Genomic DNA, 25482 nt, shown 5'->3' on the forward strand with positions numbered 1-25482 from the left:
TCTTGTCCAAGTTAACTCTCGCTCTCAGGGCATCAAGGGAAATGTTAGGACGATATCCCGGCCCGGAATGTCATAGATATTTGCCAACAATTAATTAATGATAAAACTAACATATAACACACACTGGACAAAGGACAAACATATTAAAATTTAAATGCTGCTACTACATTGTTCAAAGTAGGAGATACTAATCATGAATATTACATACAATTGAGGGGTCAGAGGTAAAAGGGTTTAAGTGTAGTTGTGTTAGTTCTGAGATTAACAGCGTCAAAGTTGTTTTATAAATTCTAGGAGTCATCAAACTAAAATATATCTAGGGTACAATGTTCTATAAAATGATAAAAATATAAGGGTATATTAATACTCTTACTACTTATATCCTTGCTTTTTTTCAATTATTAAAAAAATGTACTTGAATCGATACATGATGTTGATAAATGTTACTGGTAAAACGGTTCAAGTGCAGATTTTAACTATTACTAGTCATTTTTATCGCAGCTGTTATCCACAGCGTACCTACAACTGGCACGTTGCATAATACTTTTGCATAATTATTAGTCTCTAAAATTCGGTACAAATCTAATATTTTTATTTATTTTAAATTAATGCTGTATTAACATGAGGTTTTTACAGAATACCAAAAATAGTTTTGTGGTAAAATGATTCAAGCGCACTTAAACTCGTTTACTACAAATGCAATTGTTTTCATTAAATTAAATGTAATGGCGACTGTAGGGCGAAATATACTTGAATCCTTTTACCACCAAGTTACAATACCATTTAAGTATGCGAATCTGTAATTCGAGCATATTTTTAGAATCGAGCACTTAAACCTTTTTACTTCTAATCCCCTTAATTGATATTGACTATGAACACCGTGCAGTTGGTTGTATACTAATTTCCGGTAACTTGAATAATTACTAAATGTACTATCATTGCACTATTTAGTGGTATCTGAGTTCAGTTGTACATATTTTAAAGAAGCTGGAGCTGTAGGAGAAAAAAATGTTTAAAGTTGGATTGTTTTTGAAAACTTTTAAATTACAATATTTTTAATCATTAGATACGCGTTTACTCCATTCAGAACCTATTTTACTTCAAATCAGGCCCGAGGCACTACATAATTTTCGGGCCCCTAAATATAATTTAATAATAATATTAATTAAGTTAATTAGTTTATATTGATATCAAATTTTTTAATTGTTCTAAGACCTTCTTCTTCTTAACTTGCCCTATTAAGTCCTCTTGACGTTGGCGATTAACATGGCGAAACTGTCTCTGTCTCGAGCTATTCTAAATTGTTGTTCTGCTTTCTTTATTCCTGTCCACTCCCGGATATTCTTCAACCAAGAGGCCTGCTTTCTACCAATTCCTCTGCGTCCTTTATCTCTTTATCTGGATCTAGTTGTTCGGTAATATGGCAACCAAGATATTTAAAACTGGGTACTCTTTGAATTATATGACCATCAACATATAACTGTGAATCTTGATGGGCCAAACGGCTAAATACCACGTATTTTGTTTTTGAACAGTTTATGTTTAGGCCAAACTCTCTTACCACTGTGTCAATGACATTTAAAAGGTGTTGTAGTCTATTTATTTCATCACTTAAAATAGCTGTATCGTCTACATATCTGATTGTATTTATCAGAATTCCATTAACTTTCACACCCCATTCCAAAATATGGAGCTCTTCTTTAAATATTCTATCTGAATATAAATTGAATAACAGTGGGGACAGTATACAACCCTGTCTAACATCTCTTTATATTTTGCATATTTCTGTTGATTTTCTTTTTATGCAAGCTGTCGCTGTTTGACGCCAGTATAATTTTTCTATGATTCGTACATCTTGACTATCAACTCCTTAATCCTTTAATATTTTAATTATTTTGTGATGTACTCGATCAAAGGCCTTCTCATAGTCAATAAATACAGCAAATACGCCTTTCCTTTGATCTCGGCATTTCTACAATAATACATTTAGTGCAAAGAGTGTGACCCGGGTTCCCAGTCCATTTCTGAAGCCAAATTGTGTTTCATCCTGGTCTTCTTCACATTTATCTCTGATTCTACTGTGGATGATACGTAGAAAGATTTTCGAAGTGTGTCTCATGTGGTTCTAAGACCACAGTTGACAAATTTGAAAATTTATGTTGTTTTATTGCAATAAAAATTTTTTGATGATCTTTCCGGGCCCCATTAAAATGCGGGCCCAAGGCAGGTGCCTCACTGGCCTAGTGGTAAAATAGGCCCTGACTCCATTAAGTTTATTCTTGAATTTTTAACAAAAATTATCATATTTTTCAGAAAAATATATATTTTTTTAGATAAAGTTATCTTGACAAATAAGTACCATTAAAGGAATCACATCACATCAAGAAGCAACATTATCAGGGAACAATGCAGCATACAAGATGTAGTGAGATAGGGCAAGCAAAGACGAAGACAATGGTCGAATCATGTAAATAGGATAGAGGAGCACAGGATGGCAAAAATTGTGTTAGAAAGAAAACAACTTGGTACAATAAGCGACTACCGAGGAGACCACAAAAGGGGTGGAAAAATAGCTGGCGGCCTACTTCAACAACGGAATTAACACATCATCAGATCTACAACAAGAAGAATGAGGTTAGTGAACTTTTCAACAAAAATAGCAAAAAAAATTAAGGCTGAAGAGACAGTTATCTAAAACAAATAAAACCAAAGGCATAAGAATTGCAATTTCAAGCAAAAAGGTATGTAACTATAGTCTACCTACTGCAATGATATTGTATCTTACATAGTAGGTATATACCTACCGTCTAAATCAGTGGTTCTCAAATTTTTTGAGTCATGTACCACAAAATACTTTTTTTAATATTTTTGGTACCACCTAACTGAAATAACTACCTATCTAGATAGGTAATCTAATTAACTGTAATAGTGGTGATTTTGACAGTTTTGCGTTTTGTGTACCACCGCAAATAATGATATGTACCACCAGTGGTACATGTACCACAGATTGAGAACCGCTGGTCTAAATGTTACAAATGATACACCATATAAATTTTACTCATTATAAACTTGATATTCGCAATAATTTTATTTAAAAATCTATACAAACTGTGTTATTTCTTCTTTTTTAATAATTATGTAACCTTTGATAGGGGACCTGAGGATGGGCTGAAAATATAGAGCTCGAAAACGGTGGCCCAAATAATAAAAAAACCAACTGTAAGTCTTTTATTTTTCAATTGTTTATATATCATATCTTCTTCAAATATGTAAAGGTAGGTGTCTTTGACACGGCGTCTTGGTAGTCTTAAAAACTACTAAAATCTGACAACTATTGTTTTTATTACAGCGAAGCATAAAGTATTTACTTTTTTGAATTTTATTTAGCCCAAATGACTCGACAACTACAGCCATTGTCATGGTGCAGTTGACTTAGCAATCAGATAGTCTAATGTCTAATGTGTAGTGTGCGTTGAGTAAATGTCTTGTTACTTAATAAAGTCGATTTGATTGTCTTTTCAAAGAAACGCTAATGAAATGATTGACTTTCAGAACAAAAGCATTTCTGTCACAATGCAATTATTTGTAGGTACTTAAGACAATAATGAACAACCTTTCTTTATTCACTTGTTAATTTCAATTTCAGCAAAAATACAACAGAAAAATCAGTAATGTATGAATAGCAAAAAGATATATCCTTAATAATCACCCGTCCTTTGCTAATTCAAAATTTTCGTTTTTTTTTCTCTTGAACTTTTTTTTGGTGTATTGTAAATTATATCTAATATAATATTTAATTTAGATTTTCAAATTTTTAGCTTTTTCACTTCTAGTCAAAATATTTCACAGAATTTTGCAAATATATATCAAAAATTAAATTTTTTATAAATATTTGCAAATATTGATTGATTTTTGTACCTACCAAATAATTTTAACTTGTGTAGGCATATAGTGAATTATATAATAAATTATTGAGTAATTAGAATGAAAAATAACTGAATATTTTAATATTTAAATAAATTTGAATGTATTAAATTTATTTATGCATAACTGACACAAAATGTATGGTCAGTTTAAAAATTAAATAAAGTTAAATTCATTAATATTTTGTAAAAGATCGCACTCCCAAACTAGATTCTGATTTTGCGCAAAGATGCTCCTCTAATCCTACTCTCGAAAACAATAGATCGTATATTTTTATGCAATAATTAATTAACGACTGACAGACTCCCTTACCTGTCATATTTTTGTGCAGCATCACTAAGGTCACCCATCAAAGCATAAATCACAAGCAACCGTTATCATTTAAGCACAACACAGCCACTGAGTACCATAACAACAGAAAAACATTTTACGCCAGAGTTAACATATCATTCACGAAATCTATTTCGACACTGCAATCAAGATGCTCCTGGAAATCGAGCTTCCTGATAGGGGCGTGTTTCAGGGAGGGGCGAGTAGGATGGTCTATCCCACAGGATAAATGCCCCACTCCTCGATAAAGCGGCCCATCGTGTTTGGGGTAAGACAGTTTGTCGTCAAGGCTGATAACAGCTTTATTAAGTTAGAGATTGACGCGTTAGTGGTGGGGGTGGCCTCTATTTAATACTTAAATAGTATAGATGCTAGATGCTGTGCTGGGTATCTTTGTGTTTTTGATGCAGGTATATCGAGCGTTGCTCGACTTGTGAAACGAGATTAGAGCGTTATCTCACTCCGTTAACAAACTGTAAACCTTTATAATATGTACCTGTTCTATTTATTATTGATAAAACGGTATATTTATACAGGGTGCCTACAAACCCCATGCATAGGTACATATTACAATACATGGTTAATTCTCTCAGGTCATTTAAAATTACGCAAAAAAATAAGGTTTGCAGTCAACTTATAGGTCTCTTGTTTTAACCGCATGTATGGTGTATGGGTTATGTCTCATTGTTTTTAATTTTAATAGAGTCCTGTTACATACCAATATTATAAAAAGAAAGTTAAAGTTGCTAAAAAAGAAATATATTGACATTGGTAAGTTAATACAGGAAAAACAAACATACTTATCGAGAAGGCATCATTTGAATTTAAACTAGCAGATGCATTTGTTTTGAGTAGTATACGACGCAGAGCTTGACCAGATGACGTTCATCTTGTTTTTGAACCAATATTCATTCACTCCTGGATGTCGGTATCACCCAAGTTTATCCACTTCTCTTAATCTGCTTATCTTTTCTTAAACTCTGTAGATATCTTTTATTTGTGTTACATCCATTTTCAAATTGTCTTACCATGTACCTGCCTGACACAATTTAATTTGTTACTCTAGTTCTATCACATCAGATTTTGGTATTATTGTTCTTGTTCCAGTAAAACCCTCAGAATTGCTGGAACCATCGTGCTGGAAATCTTTCTCTGGATTTATTCGACTGCTACATTGCTTTCAACAGTCATTCGTTCCATACCTTTCTCTTTGTCTATGTAGTTATATGTCCAAAATATCTTAGTAAATTTTAAACATATTAACCAATAGGGTTTTTCATCGATTGTCATTTGTTTCGAGCTTCTGTCATGTGTTGTATAATCTGTGTATAATATTAATATACACGGATTACACGACATTTGACAGAAGCTCGAAACAAATGACTGTGAATGAAAAGCCCTATAAGGATAATGTAATTGTCGGATCACTTCATACCCTCTTATCTTTATCCCTCTTTAGTTGTTTCTGTATCTATCGATGATCATTACTTGGTTTTTGTATATTTATTTTCAAATCATATTCCGTACTTACAGTGCCCGTATATAATTTATTCATAATTTGAACCAAAATCCAGATCCGTTTTTGCAAAAAATTCAGAAATCAGTTAACTTTAAATTAAACATCGTGTATATAAGAATTTCATATGGGGCGGAAACATGGATTGTCCAAAAGAAACATGAATCAATGATAAACGCGACGGAGATGAAATACATGAGAAAAATAGCCGGAGTTACGAAGTTTGACAGATTCAGAAATGAAGATATAAGAAGAGAGTTGGAACAAGAACCGATAATTAGGAAGATCGAAAACAAACAATTAAGCTGGTTTGGACACATACAACGAATGGAGCAAAATAGACTTACAAAGAAGGTACATGAAGCCAAAATGGGAAACAAAAGAAAAAAGGGAAGGCCGAGGAAGACATGGATGAACCAGATCCAAGATATAGGTGAAAGGAGACACATCAGTATGAGGGATATGAAGAAACTGGCCACCAATAGAAGCAATTGGAAGAAGTGGATAAAAGGCGGAACCCGACATCCGACGCCCTGAAGGGCACTAAGGATTATGAGAAAGAAAGAAGAAAGTATATAAGAATTTTTAAATTTGGCGTAAAAACTTGAAAAAAACAAACAACTGTAAATAAATTTATGGTTGTCCTGCATCTCCCATGTGTGAAAAATATTAATCAAACAATCTAATTAAAGGATGGAAATTCAATAGTCTCATTCTAGACTTCCGAGGAGCATACGACAGCATTAAAATGGATTACCTAGATGTGGAATACAATGGAAGAACAGAAGGCCAACGAATATCTACTATTCTTTCCTACTTAAGTGGTTAGCAAATTATAAGGGTCAATCTACTTTGAAAGCCATGAACGAAAATAACCTAATACATAATATAATTTTGTGTCCTTTGAGCTAGGGATGGCGGTTTTTGACAAAACACCGGTTTTCGGTTATAACGGTTTTTTTTTTTTACGGTTTAACCTGGCGGTTATAACCGGCCAAAAAAACCGGTTTTTCCAAAAATTGGTTTCGGTTTTTTAATCCAATAGGTTACAATGTTACATTGACAATGCACTTTAGTTTGCGATACTCCACTCGACTCGATACTCCATATCAATATGACCAAAATTAGTAGGTACTATCGAAAGAACATCAGTGTCAATATAAATAAAACACAATTTTTAATAAAACCATTTATTCTATTAATTATTATATTTATTTTTTATTTTATTATTATTATATATTTTTTGATTATTATTATCTAAAATAATATAGCGTAAGATTAATATATACATATTGCAATAATATACAATTTAACCCAACCATTTCAACTTAATAAAAAATTTCCCAGACTCTTTCAAATGGTATTTAAAAAAAAAACTAATATCAACATAAATATTTTACTTAAAAATAAATTGGATAATGCAATTTATCTTTTATTTTTCCTACCATCAAAAAAAATTTATCACGCATTTCTTTTAACACGTTTATATATTTGTATAATAGGTACATTTTAACTCATTTAATATTTCTTGTATGGGTGCATCGTTTTGAAAACGTAGGATAATGCTTGGAGATTTGTATTCATAATCGGTAATTCGATATTCATAGTCAGAACATTATCTTTGGTAATCTGAAAAAGTCATTCACCCACTTTCAATGTCAAGGTTCAAGTGTGAAACATAGATGATGTTTGGGTCTACTTCAACCAGATCACTTCTTATGTAAATATTATGATTACAAATACCTTTTCAACGAAATATTATAATAAAATCAAAAATAAATAACCATTTTCAATTTGGTTGCAAAACGAAAATACAACCGCATCATATTTTAATCTTATCAGAGAGTGCAGCAAGCACCTCCACCGGTTTCGAGACTTATTAGTCTTATATAATAATATTTTTATTATAATAAAACTTAATTGTTTCTGGCTGATGTGAGTTTGCACTTTCAGTTTGCTTCTGTATTTATAAAATAAAATTAGAATTATGGTTTTGTTTGGAATAATTACTTAAGAATAATAATTATGATTGGGATCCAAAATAATACCTAACCTAATCCTAATCACCGTAAAAACCTAATAACCGGTTTTTACTTTAAAAACAAAAAACAGGTTACAACCGGGACAAAAAAACAACCAGTAAAACCGGTTATTGCAAAGTAAAAAAACCGGTTTTAGGTTAAAACCGGTAGGTTTTTCCCATCCCTACTTTGAGCATTGCGCTATTCGAAATGTGCAAAAGGTCGCATCTTCTAGCAAAAGCTTGGCTATTTCTTCGACGCGACGTCTTGAAGGGTCTCTAGACAAGTGAGGGTCCATGTCTTACTCCTACCTTAAAACCTTTAACGCCTAACTCATATTATCACTATAATGTTACTTGTTACTGTTTTGTTTTGTTTTTCTTTTTAGATTTATAATATAATTGTTGTGACTGGCCGAGTGATGGTAGCCCATGTTAAAAGAAAACTAAATAGGACTTGGGTATTAACTATTCTAAAATATTCACGACAGTAACCACGATGCGGGAAGTAAAAATATTGCAACGCGCTGTACAATTTTACATCTGTAGGTATACCTACTAAAGTACCTTATGAAATTAATACATTTTTGATCTTTAAGCATTGAACACTACAAATTGATTGTTTTTAATGTTTGCAAACAAACCTATACAAACAAAGTTATATGACCAAAAATTCACAAATGACGTAACTAAATTGACATTAATTGATAGCTAAATTGTCGACCACCGGTAAATTCCTAAATACCAAATTCACCTTCTTCAATTAGGTTTTTTTCCAATTTTTTGTATTATTTACTTACTGCAATTTACAATCTGCTTAACATAGGGTAATTAGTAAATTAGTTGTAAGTAAGAATAGGGCTTGTAGCAGGTACCATCTCTTCATGATTCACTGGAAATGACTTGGAAGTCTGCTGGCCAGAGTCGTTTCAATCTTCTTTCTATCGGCTGTTTGAAGAGTTTCCGTTACATTTGGAATGTGATTTGTAACATACCACGACGCACCAGTAATGGTTCCCAGCATTTTTTAGTAAAATGTCTGGGAGTATCTTCACGTTAGATGATTTCCTGCATCCCCATAATTCGATTACGTATGTCCAGATAAGTATGTTAGTGTGACCTTAAGTACTGTTCTTTAATTGTCAATTGACAGCTACGATTTTTTGCTTACTGGCCATATTTCTGATTTTGAGTTCCAGTTGGCGTCTTTTGATTTGTATAGGTTGTTTTGGATTAATTTTCCATCGAGGTAAAGTCTTAGGTCACATATGGATGTGAAACGTGGACCATCTCAACCACTGATGAAAATCAACTGAAAATATTTGAGCGCAAAATACTAAGAAAGATATTTGGACCAACGCATTGCAGCGATGGTTCGTGGAGAATTAAAATGAACTACAAGCTGGATGAACTAATGCAGAGCGCAGATATTGTTAGATTTGTAAAGTCTCAAAGACTAAGCTGGCTTGGTTACTTAGAAAGAATTCCAGATAATCGAGCTGTAAAAGTAATCCAGAGATGGAACCCCCAATTAAATAGAACAAGAGAAAGGCCCCGTAAAAGATGGATAGACGACGTAGAGGGGGATATTAAAACCATGAACATCGGGCAATGGCGAAAGAAAGTATCCGACAGGGCAGAATGGAATAACATTGTTAAGCAGGCCAAGAGTCACAAAGGGTTGAAGCACCATTAGAAGAAGAAGAAGGAGAAGAAGAAAGTCCTAGATATTCAACTGCGCTCTTGGTGGAGATGGGGGTATTGTTTAAATTTCCGACGGACAGGTGTTTCTTCGAGTTGTAAATGTTATCTGCGCAGACTTTGTTGGATTTATTCTAATTTTCCATTTCTCTAGCCATTTCTTTAGCATATTGTTATGATTGTGTAATTTTTTAGTGGCTCTTATTGAATCTGTATCTGTAGATATTATAGCAGTGTCATCTGCAAATGTTGCCATAGGTATGTCAAACATCAACCATTTGTGGTACATCAGCAGTGTATATTAAGGAAAGAAATGGTCCCAGTAAGCCCCCTTCGTCAAAAGAAATAAAAAAAAGTCACTAGCTCAAAAATAAGTGATTTATAATGAAAAGAATGTCAGTCCCCATTTTTTTCAGCGAAAAAGTGATCGCAAACAACCCCCTAATCACCACCCTAATTAAAATTAGTCATTTACCATATTTGGTCTTTTTTATTTATGTATTATTAATAGCTTTTAGAAGTTTGACCGGCTTAGAATGATTAGTTTTTAAAGAAATGGAGTTAAAGGCGAATAACGAATTTTTGTAGTTTGGAAAAAAATTGGCCTTTTCTTCAGAATAGCAAGATTAGCATCAGAGATACGAAAAAAGTTTAAATATGAAATTGTTGTTTATTTAATTTCCAATAAAAAAATTCCGCAAAAATTGAGTGAGCTATTGACAATTAAATATTGTAATAACATGCAAAAACCACCTTTACCAACTCTTTCAAAGTCACCTCTTTTTGAGACTGAGGATTTTAAAAAGATTTAATATTAGTCTTATAGATTAGACTTATAGATCTTGTGAAAACCTACGAAATTATTTTTTACCAATCTTTCTAAGATAAAAAATAAAAAGTTACGGTTAAAAAATCAATATATTTTTTTGGAAAAAAAGGAAAGATCCAATTGTAAGCATAATAATCTAAGTTAGCAGTGTTCTTAGTCATTGGCCTTATTCATTCTTATTTATTTATATATTGTTAATAGATTCTAGAAGTTTTGTAGTTTGGTAAAAAATTTTCTTCAGAGTAGAAAGATTAGCATCAGAGATACGAAAAAATGTTTTAATATAAAATTGTGGATTATTTAATTCCCAAGGACTTGGTTTAAAAAAATTTCTACGGCAAAAATTGGGTAATCGTAAATGAGTATACCGAAAAACATTGATTTTTTCTATACAAAACTAACACTTTCGATACCTAGCGAATAAATCGAAAACTATTAATTTTATCAAAAAAATCTGTAGAACATTTTTTTGCTTAGAATGAATGTTATTATCAACTTTTGCGGTCAAAATATAATAAAAAATTTCCACCCTCGAGATGGGGTGGCAACCACCCCCATGGTAAAAGCGACGTTCGACATCATATAGATTTTGATCCTTGGACTATCCACTACTCATTCTCAAATTTTCAAGCAAATCGATCCATTCTGTAAAAATTGCGAGGTGAAAAGCTTCGGTACCCTATTATAATTTCGCGAACTTTCGTTGGTGTGACTGTTCTTGTAGGTAGTGAGAGTTGGCATGGAGAATCTAGGTATTCTTAGATTTTTGTTTCAACGACTTGATATACCTTCCAAAAATGATTCAACCTTGAACATAACAGACTGACAGATTTTAACGGGTTAACATAAATACGAAAACAAAAGAAATAAAAACATTTACCTTAATTTTTTCATCAAATGCTTTTCATATTATTTGAATAGCTATTTTTTAGTCATCAAATGTAATACTCAAATAAGTTTTAAATGTTAACTTCTAGAGCACCATGTAGTTTTAAATCGTAAAATCTTCAAGTACTTGGGGATAGTATTAATTGAGTTTTACTGACGTTTTCCGTGGAGTTTTGAGAGTCAAGCTGCGCTATTACGGTTTATTATGGGGACATTATCAACGTGAACTTATTATCGATCCGGAAAAACTCTAAGCGATTCCTAATACACCATCCACTCAGAAAAATACGACGATAGGAGTTCGTAGGAGCATCGGGAGAGCATCGTGGTATCGGCGGCTTGACGACAGGACCTGAATAAAACTTTTTGAACGACGATATGGATTTTATATTTAATTTACTACTGTTATAATTGATAACATACTTTAGTAGTATAGGAATATAAAATTCCAGTCCAGTTGCCATTTGTTTACTTAAACAAAGCTTTCGATTTCATAGAACAATAGGCAATCTTCCATGCGTTAGATAACGCCAGGATATATCTATCTAATTAGCCTTCTTCGGTCCATATTTGGACATAGGCCTCCCCAATCTTTTTTATTCTTCTCTGTCTGTCGCTACAGTTATCCACCTAGAGCCCACGTGCTTCTTGACATCATCTGCCCATCTCATTTGTGACCTTCCTCTGCTTCGTTTATATTCCCGCGGTCTCCAGTTTATGAGAATTTTGTTCCATCGGTCTTCTTTTTGTCTAATAGTGTATTCGGCAAATCTCCACTTTAATTTTCTTCATCTCAAACTTCTTGTCTAACATCCTTAACTTTGGTTTGCTCTCTTATCCACTCGTTTCTCTTTTTGTCCATTAGTCTTATGTGCAACATTTGCCTTTTCATTGCTCTTTGCGTTTTATGATCTTGTCCATGTTTGCTTTTGTAAACGTCCACTTTTGGGAACCGTAAGTGAGAACAGGGAGTAGGCATTGATTGTATACCTTGGTCTTAAGATGTTGTGGATATCTTTTGTTTTTAAGGATGTAGGATGTAGCTTAATTTACCAAATGCCGCCCATGCCAATTTAACTCGTCTTTTGATCTCTGCTGTTTGGTTTTCTTTGTTAAATTTTATAATTTGACCCAGATATATATAATCGTAAACTTGTTCTATTTCATCTTTTCCGATCATCAATGTGATGTCCTCATCTGTATTTGTTATGATTTTGGTCTTGCTATAATTCATATTAAGGCCTATCTTTCCGGCTTTTATGTCCAGATCTTTCATCACTTCAAACAATTCTTCTTTTTTATCGGTTATCAATATGATGCCATTAGCGTACCTTAGGTGGTTCAAGCGTTGTTCACAAAATTTTTTTACCTTTTTCTTGCCATTCTAATCTTTTAAAAATATCTTCCAGAGCCTGATTGAAAAGTTTCGGTGATATTGTGTCACCCTGTCTTACGCCTCTATTTATTTGAATTGATTGTGTTCCTTCGTATACTTTAATTGTTGTTGTGGCTTCTTTATATATACTTATTGGCTATTAGGTCTGTATATATGTGGTCAATTCTGCACTCAACGAAAAAGGTACGTAATATCAATAAAAATGTTAATTCAGACAACAAACGCAATTCTTAAAATTTGTCCAATTCTTGGTTTTATTGGAACAACAAAGCGATGTTCATCAATTCATTATTTTCGTTAGTTGAGCCAATGTATTACGTTTATTGAATGGACGAACATTCATTATGTATACCATAATATCACTTTATTGATATTACGAACTCAGTTAATTGAGTCAACGAACACTATTTATTGAAACAATGAACTTTCATTATGTATACCATAATCTCACTTTATTGATATTACGAACTCTGTTCATTGAGTCAACGAACACTATTTATTGAAACAACAACGTCGTTAATTGACCGACGAAGACCATTCGTTGTGCCAATAACAGTGTTATTTCTCCTAACGTATTTCGTTTATTCTACAATTATTTCCGTTTATTGTTACAATTAATTCCGTTCATTGGCACAATAAATGCGGTTATTCTTACAAGCAATTCTATTCATTCTTACAATCAGTTTCGCTCATTCCTACTATGAACGTATTTTATATTAATAATTACTGAATGCATTAGCTTGTATGATATTAATCGATTAATAATAATTTTTTAAATCCCCTTTTTTGTCCTTAACCTTTAGGACTTCACACTGTGTGATTTCTCATAATTATTATATCGCTTATACAGTGCACTAGAATAAGTGTTACACTCCCCCCCCCCCCCTATTAACTTATTTATTTTTAGCACATAAGCAAAACGCTCAGACAGGTCGATTTTTAAAATTATCAAAGTATATTATAACATCAATGTTTCGAACTTTACACGATACCTCTTCAGGTGACAGGCGTAACTTGGATTTTTTTAATGGGAAAGTACATCATGTGATAGCTCATTTAAAGTATTTAAAATGGTGATTTCAAAAATTTATAACACTTTAATCGTTTTTGAGAGCGCAGGGGCAAAATTTCGATCGAATTATTTTTAAACGCATTCATTTTTTTGAAATCCTGAGAAAACTAATAAGTATTTTTGAAACATTTAACCGCAGAATAAAAGACTACATTATTACTGAGGGCTGAAAGTCCCTTAGAATAAACAAAAAGTTTCTTTTGAATAGTATATTTGAAATAAAAAAATCATACTAAATTTTCTCTTTTTCACCCCTGTGACTTATTAAAATAATCATTATAGAAGTTCTCAGGGACGTCAGACCCTCGATAATACTGTAATATTTTATTCTGCGTTTAAATTTTCAAAAATACTAATTATTTTTTCATTCAGGATTCGAAAATTCATTTTCAGTTCATCTTATAAATAACATCACAAGACAATATTAAAAGTAAACACTTACAAACATAAGACACTGACAAGTTTATTTTTAATTAGAATGTTCTCCCGTATTCACCTTATCAGAAAAACTTACTTTTATTCAAATATAAAAAATAAGTAATATCTTATCTTCCTTCTACTACGGACTACACTTGGAAACAAAATGCAATTATTATTCGGCACTTTCAAGGAAAAGCCGTTTCATTTCAAATGGTGAAGCAAAACATTTATTGTCTCAACAACCACGATTATTGTCACAATTAACGCATTGATTGTGGGAATTAAAGGCAGTAGTAGATTGATTAATTCATTCGTTGGCACAACAATCAGTGTACATCTATTCAATAATCATATATTACTCTATATTAACAACATTTGTACATTGTTTTAATGAAATCGGTACGTTGTCACGATAAACCAAGGTAATTGCTTGTCATCTACGAAATCAAGAACGTGAGTTGCTGCCAGAATTAACAGTATTTATTAAATATACGAAACTAAGTTATTGGCTGAATAAATTGAGTGTTATTGATTAATGTACTCTAGTTATTCTCACAATTATTATTCAATCATTGTGACAATAACCAAGTACATTCGTCAATGTCTAAAAGTTCGTTGAAACAACAAATTAAATTGTTGTGAGAACGAAATACTATTCAATAATCACTGTTAATCAATATTACGAACTAAATTTTTTTGAGTGTGCTGTTAATCAAAGAACTTTTCACTGCCCAATGTTCGACACTGTCAAAAGCATTTTCGAAATCCATGAACGCTATATATATGGGAATGTGGTATTCATTTTGTCGTCAATCTATTGGTTAAAATTTTTGTTAGGAGCTTATACAAGACGTTACTTACATTGACGAGTGTTGTAAGACGGTAGTTTTTTATATCTGCTTTGTCCCCTTTCTTGTGTAGCTTAATGGTTACGGATTCCTTCCAGTTGTTTGATATTCTTTTTTCTTTTAACATTTTGTTAAAAGGGGATGGGTAGTATTAATTACCACTTTTCCACCATATTTCAGCATCTCTGCAGTTATTCCGTCTTGTCCAGGCAATTTGTTGTTTTTCATTTCTTTCAATGCTTTCTTTATTTCTGATTTGCTTATATCTGGCTGTAATTCTGAGTTGACATTTTTAATACCAAGATAGACTCCCAATATAAAAGGCTCATTTACGAAGCTCGAAGCCGAAGTCCCAAAGAACTTGAAATAATACAAAGTACACATTCCGATGTGGAATAAAAATGCGAGAAATTGGTGAAGGAGCGAACGTGTTAAATTAATGAACAATATTACAAGAATTCTAAGATACTTTAATAAATTACAGGCTCAAATCCAGTGTCAGCTTGAAAAAAAAGTGAATGTAATCAAAAAACTAGTCTCCCGATGATCACTGTTAAAGAGGAGAAAATGAATGATCACATTTTCCTGGAAAGCCCTAAAAAGCGGCAACAGAAAGATAATGACTTAAAAACAAGAATAACTTAAAAATGGAGTAAGACCTATTGGCAGGAAATAAAAAAACATGTACAGGCGTACTGGGCCTACGTATAATGGGAATCTCTGTAACTTTCCAATGGTCTGTTCTGTCGGAAGTAGGAAAGTCGCGATGGAGTAGTTATAACGTTTTGGTACTGCCAAATTCTCGTATTAAAAATGTGTTGCAAAAATTTTATAGCAGCCTTTCTGGTGGACATTAATGAGTCAAGATAATACTTTTCAGGGTTCGAGAGAGATTTTACTGGACCAATTATTGTCGTAGAAATGTAGAAGATTGGTGTAAAAAATGCCATTCATGTAACAACAGAAAATGTCCTGGAACAAGAAGTCGTGATGAAATTGCACAATATCTTTACGAAGAGTCTTTTGAATGAAATCAATGGGAAAATCCCAATAGTTGATTGTATACCATAGTTTAAAAAACTCATACAGAAGTAGAAACTTCAAATTGTATTCTGGTATAAAATCGTTTATTAAAAACTATCTAAAAAGTCATCCAAATGGATTGCAAAACGTTTTCGTTCTAATTCAGAACATCTTCAGTGCATTCTGGAGAGTAGTTTGAAACTAGCACACTATTTAAAGTGGTAACCCCATAATATATGGTTTACATATATTAATAGAATATATTCTATTGACTACAAGTCGATGTTGTTAGATATAATAGAATGCATGCCTAAAGGGCAACATGCTTCCCTGCTCGAAAATACTAGGTACTTGCCAGTTCAGTGGGCACAGACCAACTCTGGAAAGTATGAGTGCGATGTTTTTGAAAAGTGGTTTTTCGTTACACTGACTTTTGTAAAACCTAGTTTGAACGTTATAATGGCCAATCTTCCTCACCAAAAAAATAGCGATTTCTATTTATAACTCTCAAGGTGGACCTCTCATATTGGTTAAAGAAGAAAAATATACATAAATAGATCTTAACGATTATGTGATAAATATTCAATTACCTGATACAGTATCACTGTTCTAAGAACTTCCTCATATCATTACGGCGTAATTTCTATCGAGCAGATATCGGCAATACTTTTAATTATTCAAATTAAAGTAGGTATGTCAAAATGTTTTTAAAACAAACTATACAAAATATAACAGTTTCTAGATGACATTTATATATAAAATAAATACAGAAAGAAGAAAATGAAATATGTAATGAATGAGAAAGTGTCTTTAAGCATGTTTAAGAGCTAATAAGCTTTTAACGTATTCCTTTTTTGTTACTTCATTCGGAAAGCAACTGAGAGATCGTCATCAAAGAAGATCTATGGAAGAAGCTTAGGTAGGACATTTCGGTAAAGAGGATTGATACGGATATGTCCCAAGAGAGAAACTTATGGAGGAATGTAATTATGGAAGAGGACCCGGCGTACATACATGGAGAACAAATTAAAAAAGTTGAAAATACAAATATCTAGGTACAATAATTACAGAAAATAATAAGTACACGCAGAAGAGATTTAAGCAAAGCAAAAATAGGACAGGCAAGAAATGCTTTCGACAAACTAAAAAAGTATTCTCTAGCAGGGATATTACAATTTTTTTAAAGATAAGACTTCTGAGATACCAAGTGTCTCTGCTGAATTGTTTCCACGTGTTTCTGTATTATTTTATGGCTGGGAGTCTTGGACATTAAAGAAAGATGTTTTGGACAGATTAGAAGCCTTCGAGTTATGGGCCTACAGAAGGATATAGTATGATTAGGTTGGGTGGATCGAGTCACGAATGTCAAGGTGTTGAAAATTAAAGAGGTTTTAAATACAATTAAGGTTGAAAACCTGTAATATCGGGGACATCTCATGAGGAGCGACTGGGGCGAGCGTTATAACCTATTGCAGTTAATAATACAAGGAAGAATACAGGGTAGAAGGAGTCGAGGAAGAAGACGCATCTCCTGGTTAAACAATTTGAGAGCTTGGTTTAACTGCACTTCTGATGATCTCTTTAGAGCAGCTGTATCGAATATGCGAATTGCCATGATGGTTGCCAACCTTCTTAGAGGAGATAGCATATGAAGAAAAAGAAGACCCAGCGTAAAAATAAAGACAAAGATAAAGAATACAGACAAAATCGTCTCTTTAAGCATGTTAAAGAGCTAATAAACTTATAGCGTATTCATTTTTTGTTACTACATTCGGAAAGTGCCTGAGAGATCTTCATTCAAGAAGATTTATGGGAAGAATCTTAGGTAGGGTATTTCAGTAAAGAGTATTGATATGGGTATGATCCAAGAGAGAAATACATAAAAATAAAGAGAGTGATGATTTCAATTAATAAAGTTCTGATAAAACGTCTCTTATATTGCTTAAATTGTTCCTATGTTTTATTTTCAGTATGTGTATTTTAAGAATTATTCCAGTATTTCACCCTTAGGAACTATTTGCAAGTGAATAATTATTTTTTGTTTAAAAATACAGTATATCATAGAAAAACCATACAATATTTTTATACGGGACGACAGGAAACACCAGAATTGATACTAATGAACAAAGTTGTAGAATTCTATGATAAGATATTTCAATCTTTGATCAAATCTGAAAATCTAAGTTCTAAACGTATCTAATAATGGTATACCTTAAATATTTTTGATGTTCAAGATATAAATTAATGGCTTGTGAACTTTTTTCTTTTTCTTATTCTTTTTCTTCTTTATCTTTTTACATTTTTGTATTAATATTTGTGTTGTTAACAGCTGATCGGAAGTTGAATAGCCTTTTCTAAAACCTGCCTGTTCATACGGTTGGTATTCATCTAATTTCCTTGTTAGTCGGGTAGTTATGACTTTGGTGAGTATTTTAAACAGGTCTGACAGTAGACTGATGGGCCTGTAGTTTTCCAACTTTCCTTCGATTATCACCTTTCTTGTGTAATAAGATTACTTTAGAGTTGTTCCAGCTCTTAGGGACTTTGCCCTGGTTTAAACAACTGTCTATAAGCTTAGTTACAATTGCAATGAGTTCCTTACCTCCTTCTAATACCATGTCTGTGGTAATTCTATCTTCTCCTGCAGCTTTATTTCTCTTCATGTTTTCCAATGCTGTAGTTATCTCTGAAATTGTTACTTTTGGCATTATTTCCGATCCAACATTTTTTATTAATTTTCGTGCTGGTCTCATTTCATCATCTCGTTGATGAGTTCTGTAGAGTTCCGTGTAAAATTCTTCTATTCGTTTCAGTAAGTTTTCTCTAGTTGTGATTTCATTTTCGTCTTTTCCCATTAATGATATTATCTGACGTCGTCCTATTCGCGGTGTGCAAGTTCTTGGAAAGGGAAACGAGAAACGACCGTGCGCGAGTCGCGGAGAAATATTGCAACTATCTTAAATAATTCATATTGCCAATTGAAATTGTCAAATTGACGTATATTTCATACGTTCTGTCATTGAAGCAGAAAAATTATATATTGCTCCACAATATTGATATGATATGCAATTATTATATAAAGGTAATTTAATTAATTGTGTTTTGAGTGCAGTACTACATTTTAATAACTAATTTTATTTACTACATACAATTGTTCACGTTTTCATAACATAACCTGAATCTTATTTTTTCTTCCTACTATTTTTTTGGACTATGGCCTTGACAATTATCCAGTAACCAGGACTAATATAATTGGCCAATATAATTAAAAGTGCGAATAATAGTACAGAGCGAAGAAATAGGGGTCGCTTTGCCGAACTTGCACGGTCCCAATTGTCGGTCTGAGGCATTTCATACTCTTATTTTTTTCAATTGTTGTTGTTATTAATTTCTCTTCTTCTTTTCTTTTTTGTTTTCTGATTCCTTTTCTAATCTGCCTATTAAGTTCTCTATATTCTTCGGTTCCTTTTTGTTAGATTTATTTAAGATCTTCCTTTTTTCTATTTGTTGTAATATTGTCTAATTCATTGTGTGTTGTTTTTGGTTTTTTCAGTTGCAGAATGCTTTTGTTCACTGTTTCGGTTATAATTTTATTCAAATCATCAATATCATTGGAGTTTATCTTCTGCATGTTAACTTGATTTAATGCATGCATTATCTTTTTATTAAATTCACTATTTTTTATTTCTTCAGATGTCCATTTATATCTTTTTTCATGTATTCTTTTTCTTTCTAGTTTTTTGTTTATTACTAGTTTTGTTCTTATTAGTCTATGGTCGCTTCCTAGGTCAAACTGATTTAATACCGATACGTCTTTTACTAGGTTTCTATTTTTCGTTAAGATATAATCTATTTCATTCTTTGTCTTTTTGTCGGCGCTCATCCATGTCCATTTTCTGCTTGGTTTTTATTGAAAAAGGAGTTTATGGAGTACATGTTATGTTCATTCATGAAATTGAGAAGCATTACTCCTCTATCGTTTCTTTTCCCATAGCCATAATTGCCAATTAAATGTTCTTAATCTTCTTCTTTTTTGCCCAATTTAGCATTAAAATCTCCTAATAGTATTTCTTAATTTGCTTTATTTGTTTCTATAGCTGTTCTTATTTCATCATAAAATATTTCTACTTCTTCTTCATCGTGACTTTTGGTTGGAGCGTAGGTATACTTGGATCACTTTCAGAGTGGTTCTTTTATTAATTCTGATGATAAGATATGCTACGCTGTCTGATATGGGCTTAAATTCTTCGATACCCTGTGTGAGGCTTTTGTTTTACCAAGAATACCACTCCAGTGTATTCGCCATTTTTATGCATAACATGTGTGTTATTTTTTAATATTATATACTTATCACTTTTCCTTGTGGTTTCGCATATACCCAGGATATCCCATTTTATATCCTTTAGTTCATTTTCTATTTCTGGGAATCTATTGTCGTCCGTCACCATCAGTGTTCGAATATTGTAAGAGCATAGACAAATTGTCATCTTGTGGTAGCCGGGGACCTAATGAAATACCTACAGAACTGCTGAAGCTTTTGAATGATAAATCCGTAACCATAATATTGCATATATTCAATACAATATACAGTACTGGTATAATACCGCAAGAATAGTTGCTGTCTACGTTTGTCACCATACCAAAGAAAACTAAGGCAATGCAATGTTCAGATCATCGAACAATCTCCTTGATGAGTCACCTGCTTAAAATATTTCTTAGAGTCATCCACAACCGAATCTATCAAAAACTAGACATCGATGTTAACGATACACAGATGGGATTCAGAAAAGGATTAGGTACAAGGGATGCTCTCTTTGCCTTGAACGTTCTAACACAGAGATGTCTAGATGTTAACCAAGAGGTACACGCCTGCTTTATAGACTGTGAAAAGGCCTTTGACAAAGTTCGCCACAGTAAACTCAAAGAAATCCTGGAGAGTAAGAACATTGACACCAGAGACATACAAATAATATTAAATCTGTACTGGAATCAGCGAGCTAATATAAAAATAGAAGACCAAACATCGGACGAAATAGAAATACGTAGAGGGGTACGACAGGGTTGTATATTGTCACCGCTCTTGTTTAATATCTACAGCGAACAAATATGCCAAGAAGCTCTCTCATATGCAAACGAAGGGATAATAGTCAATGAAGAAGTTATCAATAACATTCGATATGCTGACGATACTGTGATAATGGCAAGAACAGCGCAAGATCTACAACATCTAGTTGAAAGTATGAATGAGATATGTAATAACTACGACATAAGGATGAACGTCAAAAAAACCAAATATATGACCTTCTGTAAGAATCCAATAAATGACACTAGTATCACAATAAACGGTACCCAACTTGAAAAAGTAAACGAATACAAATACTTGGGAACCCTTATCAATGAAACAGGTGACCAAAATCACGAGATAAAAAGACGTATTGAAATTGCCAGGTCTACTTTTATAAAAATGAAAAAATTATTTTGTAATCGTGATATTAGTATTCATCTACGAACTAGAATGTTAAAATGCTATGTATTCAGTACTTTGCTCTACGGTGTTGAGTCATGGACTCTTAAACAGAGGAATATTAAAAATCTTGAAAGCTTTGAGATGTGGTGCTACCGCTGTATACTAACAATAAGTTGGGTGGATAAAATTACAAATGAAGAAGTAATACGCAGAATAAATAACGAGCCAGAAGTTCTACTGAATATAAAAAAGAGAAAACTTGAATACTTAGGCCACCTGATGAGGGGACAAAAGTACACATTCCTACAAAATATAATGCAAGGAAAAATCCAAGGACGAAGAAATCCAGGCCGTAGAAGAATGTCCTGGATGAGAAATTTGAGAGAGTGGTTTGGCTGTACCACTAACGAATTGTTCAAAACAGCAGTAAATAAAATTAGAATCTCCCTAATAATATCCAATCTCCGATAGGAGAGGCACTCAAAGAAGAAGAAGAAGGGGCCGGGCCCTGCCCAGGGATTCTTGGCACCCCCTCTTCCGTCAGTTGTTTAATCGCTGCCATGATCAAGACTTTGGGAAATGCTGGGGACTGGGGGCTTTTCTTTTTTCTGCTATATGTTTGTATGACTTGAAGATTTGGACCGTTATCTCCTCACGCTGGTCCAGTGCGGGTTGAGGAGGGAAGGATTTGGGTAAGTTTGGGTTGGTGGGTAGGATTTTGGGATTAGGAGTCGCTTCTCTTCGAGAAGCCGAGCACGCGTACGCAGGGCAGGGGCGCATCCCTGAAGCAGACCTGTCTTTACCGGGATCGTAAAGAGTGTCTACCCGCTGCCCCTGTCTACCCGCTACCCCAACAACGTATACAAATAAATTAATCTTTACATCCGATTATTAAAAACATAGAACACTTATATTGAAAAATATTATGTCCCCTTCTTATACACATGTAGTGTGTTCGTTTTGTCATATTTCCAATGTAATTAAAGTCTAGTTACAATCATCGGTATATAAATCATTTTAATTGTCTACAACACCTTTGTCATGTTGTGTTTGTTCTCTTTAGATAAGTCACGAATCGCTTTTTTATCTAATGCTGTCACGTAAATGATATCAGGTAGTTAATAATTTAATTTACCTGCGACCTTTCTAAGACTTTGAATCTTTTATAGTTTGTCATTATTGGAAACTGATATCAAAGCAGTAGCTTTCTTTAAATTTCATATATAAAGTAGAACACTATTGTTTCTTAATGTTGTTCTGAATTGAACACTATTGTTTCTATTTATCAATAAGATAACTCTCTAAACCTACTTAACTAAAACCAAAAGAATACCAATAAAATCTGCAATTGCAACCAAAATTTGGAAATATAGCGTGACAACTTGAAATCGGTCCACTTGAAAGACAGTAACAAAGAAACTAAACTGCCCATCTTCTTCTTATTCAAATGCCATTTCCGTGTCAGAGGTCAGCAATGGTCAGCAGAGGTCAGAGCTATTCGAACGTTAGATACTGCTGCTCTGAAAAGTTCATTTGATGTACATCTATACCATTCTCTCAGGTTGCGCAGCCACGATATTATGCTTCTCCCTATGCTTATTTTTTATTGAATCTTTTTCTGCATAATCAATTGGAGCAGGTCGTATCTCTCTCCACGTGTAATATGTCCGAAATATTGCAATTTGCTTGCATTGATGGTATTTACGATTTCCATTTCTTTATTCATCTTTCTCAGAACCTATCGATTTATTTGTTACGTGTTCTGTCCACGATGTTGTCAAAATACTTCTGTACACCAACAGCTCGAATGATCCCAGCTTTTTTATTGATGCCACATTCAAGGTCCAAGTTTCCACTCCATAAAACAAAGTCGAGAAAACATAGCACCTTACTCTTAGCTCCAACTTTAAATCTCTTGTGCAGAGCATTTTACTCAATTTTTTTTTAAATTTGCTCTAGCCTTTTCTACTATGATTTTAATTTCCTCGAAGTAATCATTTGTGGAGTTGTTCATTGTTCCAAGATATGCATATTGATCTACCCTTTCGACATTGATTCCGTTTATAAAAAGATTCTCGTTACTTTTTTGAGCTTTCGATATTCTTCATAAATTTTCTAGTTATAATACAAATAGACTGGGTGTGTTGTCGCCCCCGCTAGCGAAATTATTCCGATTCGATTTTTTTATCCAAACTTACTTAAAAAGAGGTCCTTATAACATATCCACAGGGTGCCGGGCGGTGCCGTGGTCAAAAAATTGTTTAAACAATTTTTATCTACTCTATGTCATATTATGTATAAGTTTTTAGTTTGTGAAAACTGTCATTATAGATAGCAGTGCGTGAAGGGTTTAAAGTGTGCGTGAAGTAACAATGTATTTTAAATGGGATTTACTTTTTCGCACACTTTCAATGGGTTTTTTGGCACACTTTCATATAATCAAATATCCTTAACTTTAGCGTTGTCATGGTGATGACAATATGAGCAATGACTTACAACAACATTTTTGACAGTTTTGTGGTTTGAAAGTAGTTAGGATTTTTAAATGTCAAAGTTCTAAAAATTGTAGAATAGAAATGAATTCCAGTGACGAAGAGTTACAGTTTTTTTATTTGTTTATCGTAGATAAAATATTGTATGAAACTGTGCGTGAAGTACTTTTTGCGAACTTACGCGATGTATAGCACTCGCTCCGTTGTCGCTCGTGCTCTAAAAATCGCGTGAGTTCGCAAAAAGCATACTTCACGAACTGTTTCATAAATAACTCTTTTTAAACAAATTCACAAAAATAATTTTTTCATTGCGAACAATACTTTCTTAGATAATTTGGGTCATTCTGAGCAAAAAAGGTATCTTGTCATTTTTCTCTAAAATTGATTGTTGTCGAGTTACATGCGATTAAAAATTTGAAAAATGCGAAAATGGCCATTTTCAAGGCTTAATATCTCGATTAAAAATTACTATTATGAAATTCAAACAGCGACCAAATCAAGTTTTAAATCCTTTCTTCAAGGTCCTGAAGAGATTTTTGTCATTATTTTATTACAAAGCTGCTATTTTTAATTATTAACAATTAGCGCTATAGTCCAACTGTATCGTGGCCCCCGTTAGCGAACTATTTCGATTAGATTTTTTTGCACAAACTTACTCAAAAAGGGGGCCTTATAACATATCCACAGGGTGCCGGGCGGTGCCGTGGTCGAAAAATTGTTTAAATTTTTTTTTGAAACAAATTCACAAAAATAATTTTTTCATTGCAAACGATTTTTTTTGGATAACTTAGGTTATGGTGAGCAAAAAAGGTTTCTTGTGATTTTTCTCTAAAATTGATTGTTGTCGAGTTATATGGCCATTTTCGCATTTTTCAAATTTTAAATCGCGTATAACTCGACAACAATCAATTTTAGAGAAAAATCACACGAGACCTTTTTTGCTCAATGAAAAAATTATTTTTGTGAATTTGTTTAAAAAAATTGTTTAAACAATTTTTCGACCACGGCACCGCCCGGCACCCTATGGATATGTTATAAGGACCTCTTTTGTGAAAGTTTGTGAAAAAAAAAATCGAATCGGAATATTTGCACTAACGGGGGCGACGATACATCTTGGACTATAGCGCTAATTGTTAATTATTAAAAATAACAGCTTTGTAATAAAATAATGACGAAAATCTCTTCAAGACGTTAAAGAAGGGGTTTGTAACTTGATTTTTTCACTTTTTGAATTTCATAGTAATAATTTTTAATCGAGTTATTAAGCCATAAAAATGGCCATTTTCGCATTTTTCAAATTTCTAATCGCATATAACTCGACAAAAATCAATTTTAGAGAAAAATGACAGGAGATCTTTTTTTCTCTGAATGACCCATATTATCTAAAAAAAATTGTTCGAAATGAAAAAATTATTTTTGTGAATTTGTTTAAAAAATATTGCTTACAATTTTTTGACCACGGCACCGCCCGGCACCCTGTGGCAGGGCCGCCGCTACCATGTGTGCTAAGTGTGCATCGCACACGGGCGGCCAACAATAGGGGCGGCCAAAAGCAG

General features: G+C 33.0%; 1 protein-coding gene across 3 annotated transcripts in view; it reads right to left on the bottom strand.

Annotated features, from left to right (window-relative positions):
- The window catches only part of LOC114326671 (transcription factor hamlet-like), a 638926-nt gene that overhangs the window by 273121 nt on the left and 340323 nt on the right, over window positions 1-25482 (bottom strand). Inside the window, exon 1 of one of the 3 annotated variants that reach the window (XM_028275075.2) lies at window positions 4237-4523. The exons of the other annotated variants lie outside the window; for them this stretch is intronic. Coding sequence (XP_028130876.2) covers window positions 4237-4258 — 22 coding nt within the window. The 5' untranslated portion in view covers window positions 4259-4523. Of the gene's footprint in view, window positions 1-4236; window positions 4524-25482 lie in introns of those variants that run through there. 3 annotated transcript variants of the gene reach the window in all.

The sequence above is a fragment of the Diabrotica virgifera genome, chromosome 1 (genome assembly GCF_917563875.1).
Source record: "Diabrotica virgifera virgifera chromosome 1, PGI_DIABVI_V3a".
In the NCBI taxonomy this organism is placed as follows: domain Eukaryota; kingdom Metazoa; phylum Arthropoda; class Insecta; order Coleoptera; family Chrysomelidae; genus Diabrotica; species Diabrotica virgifera.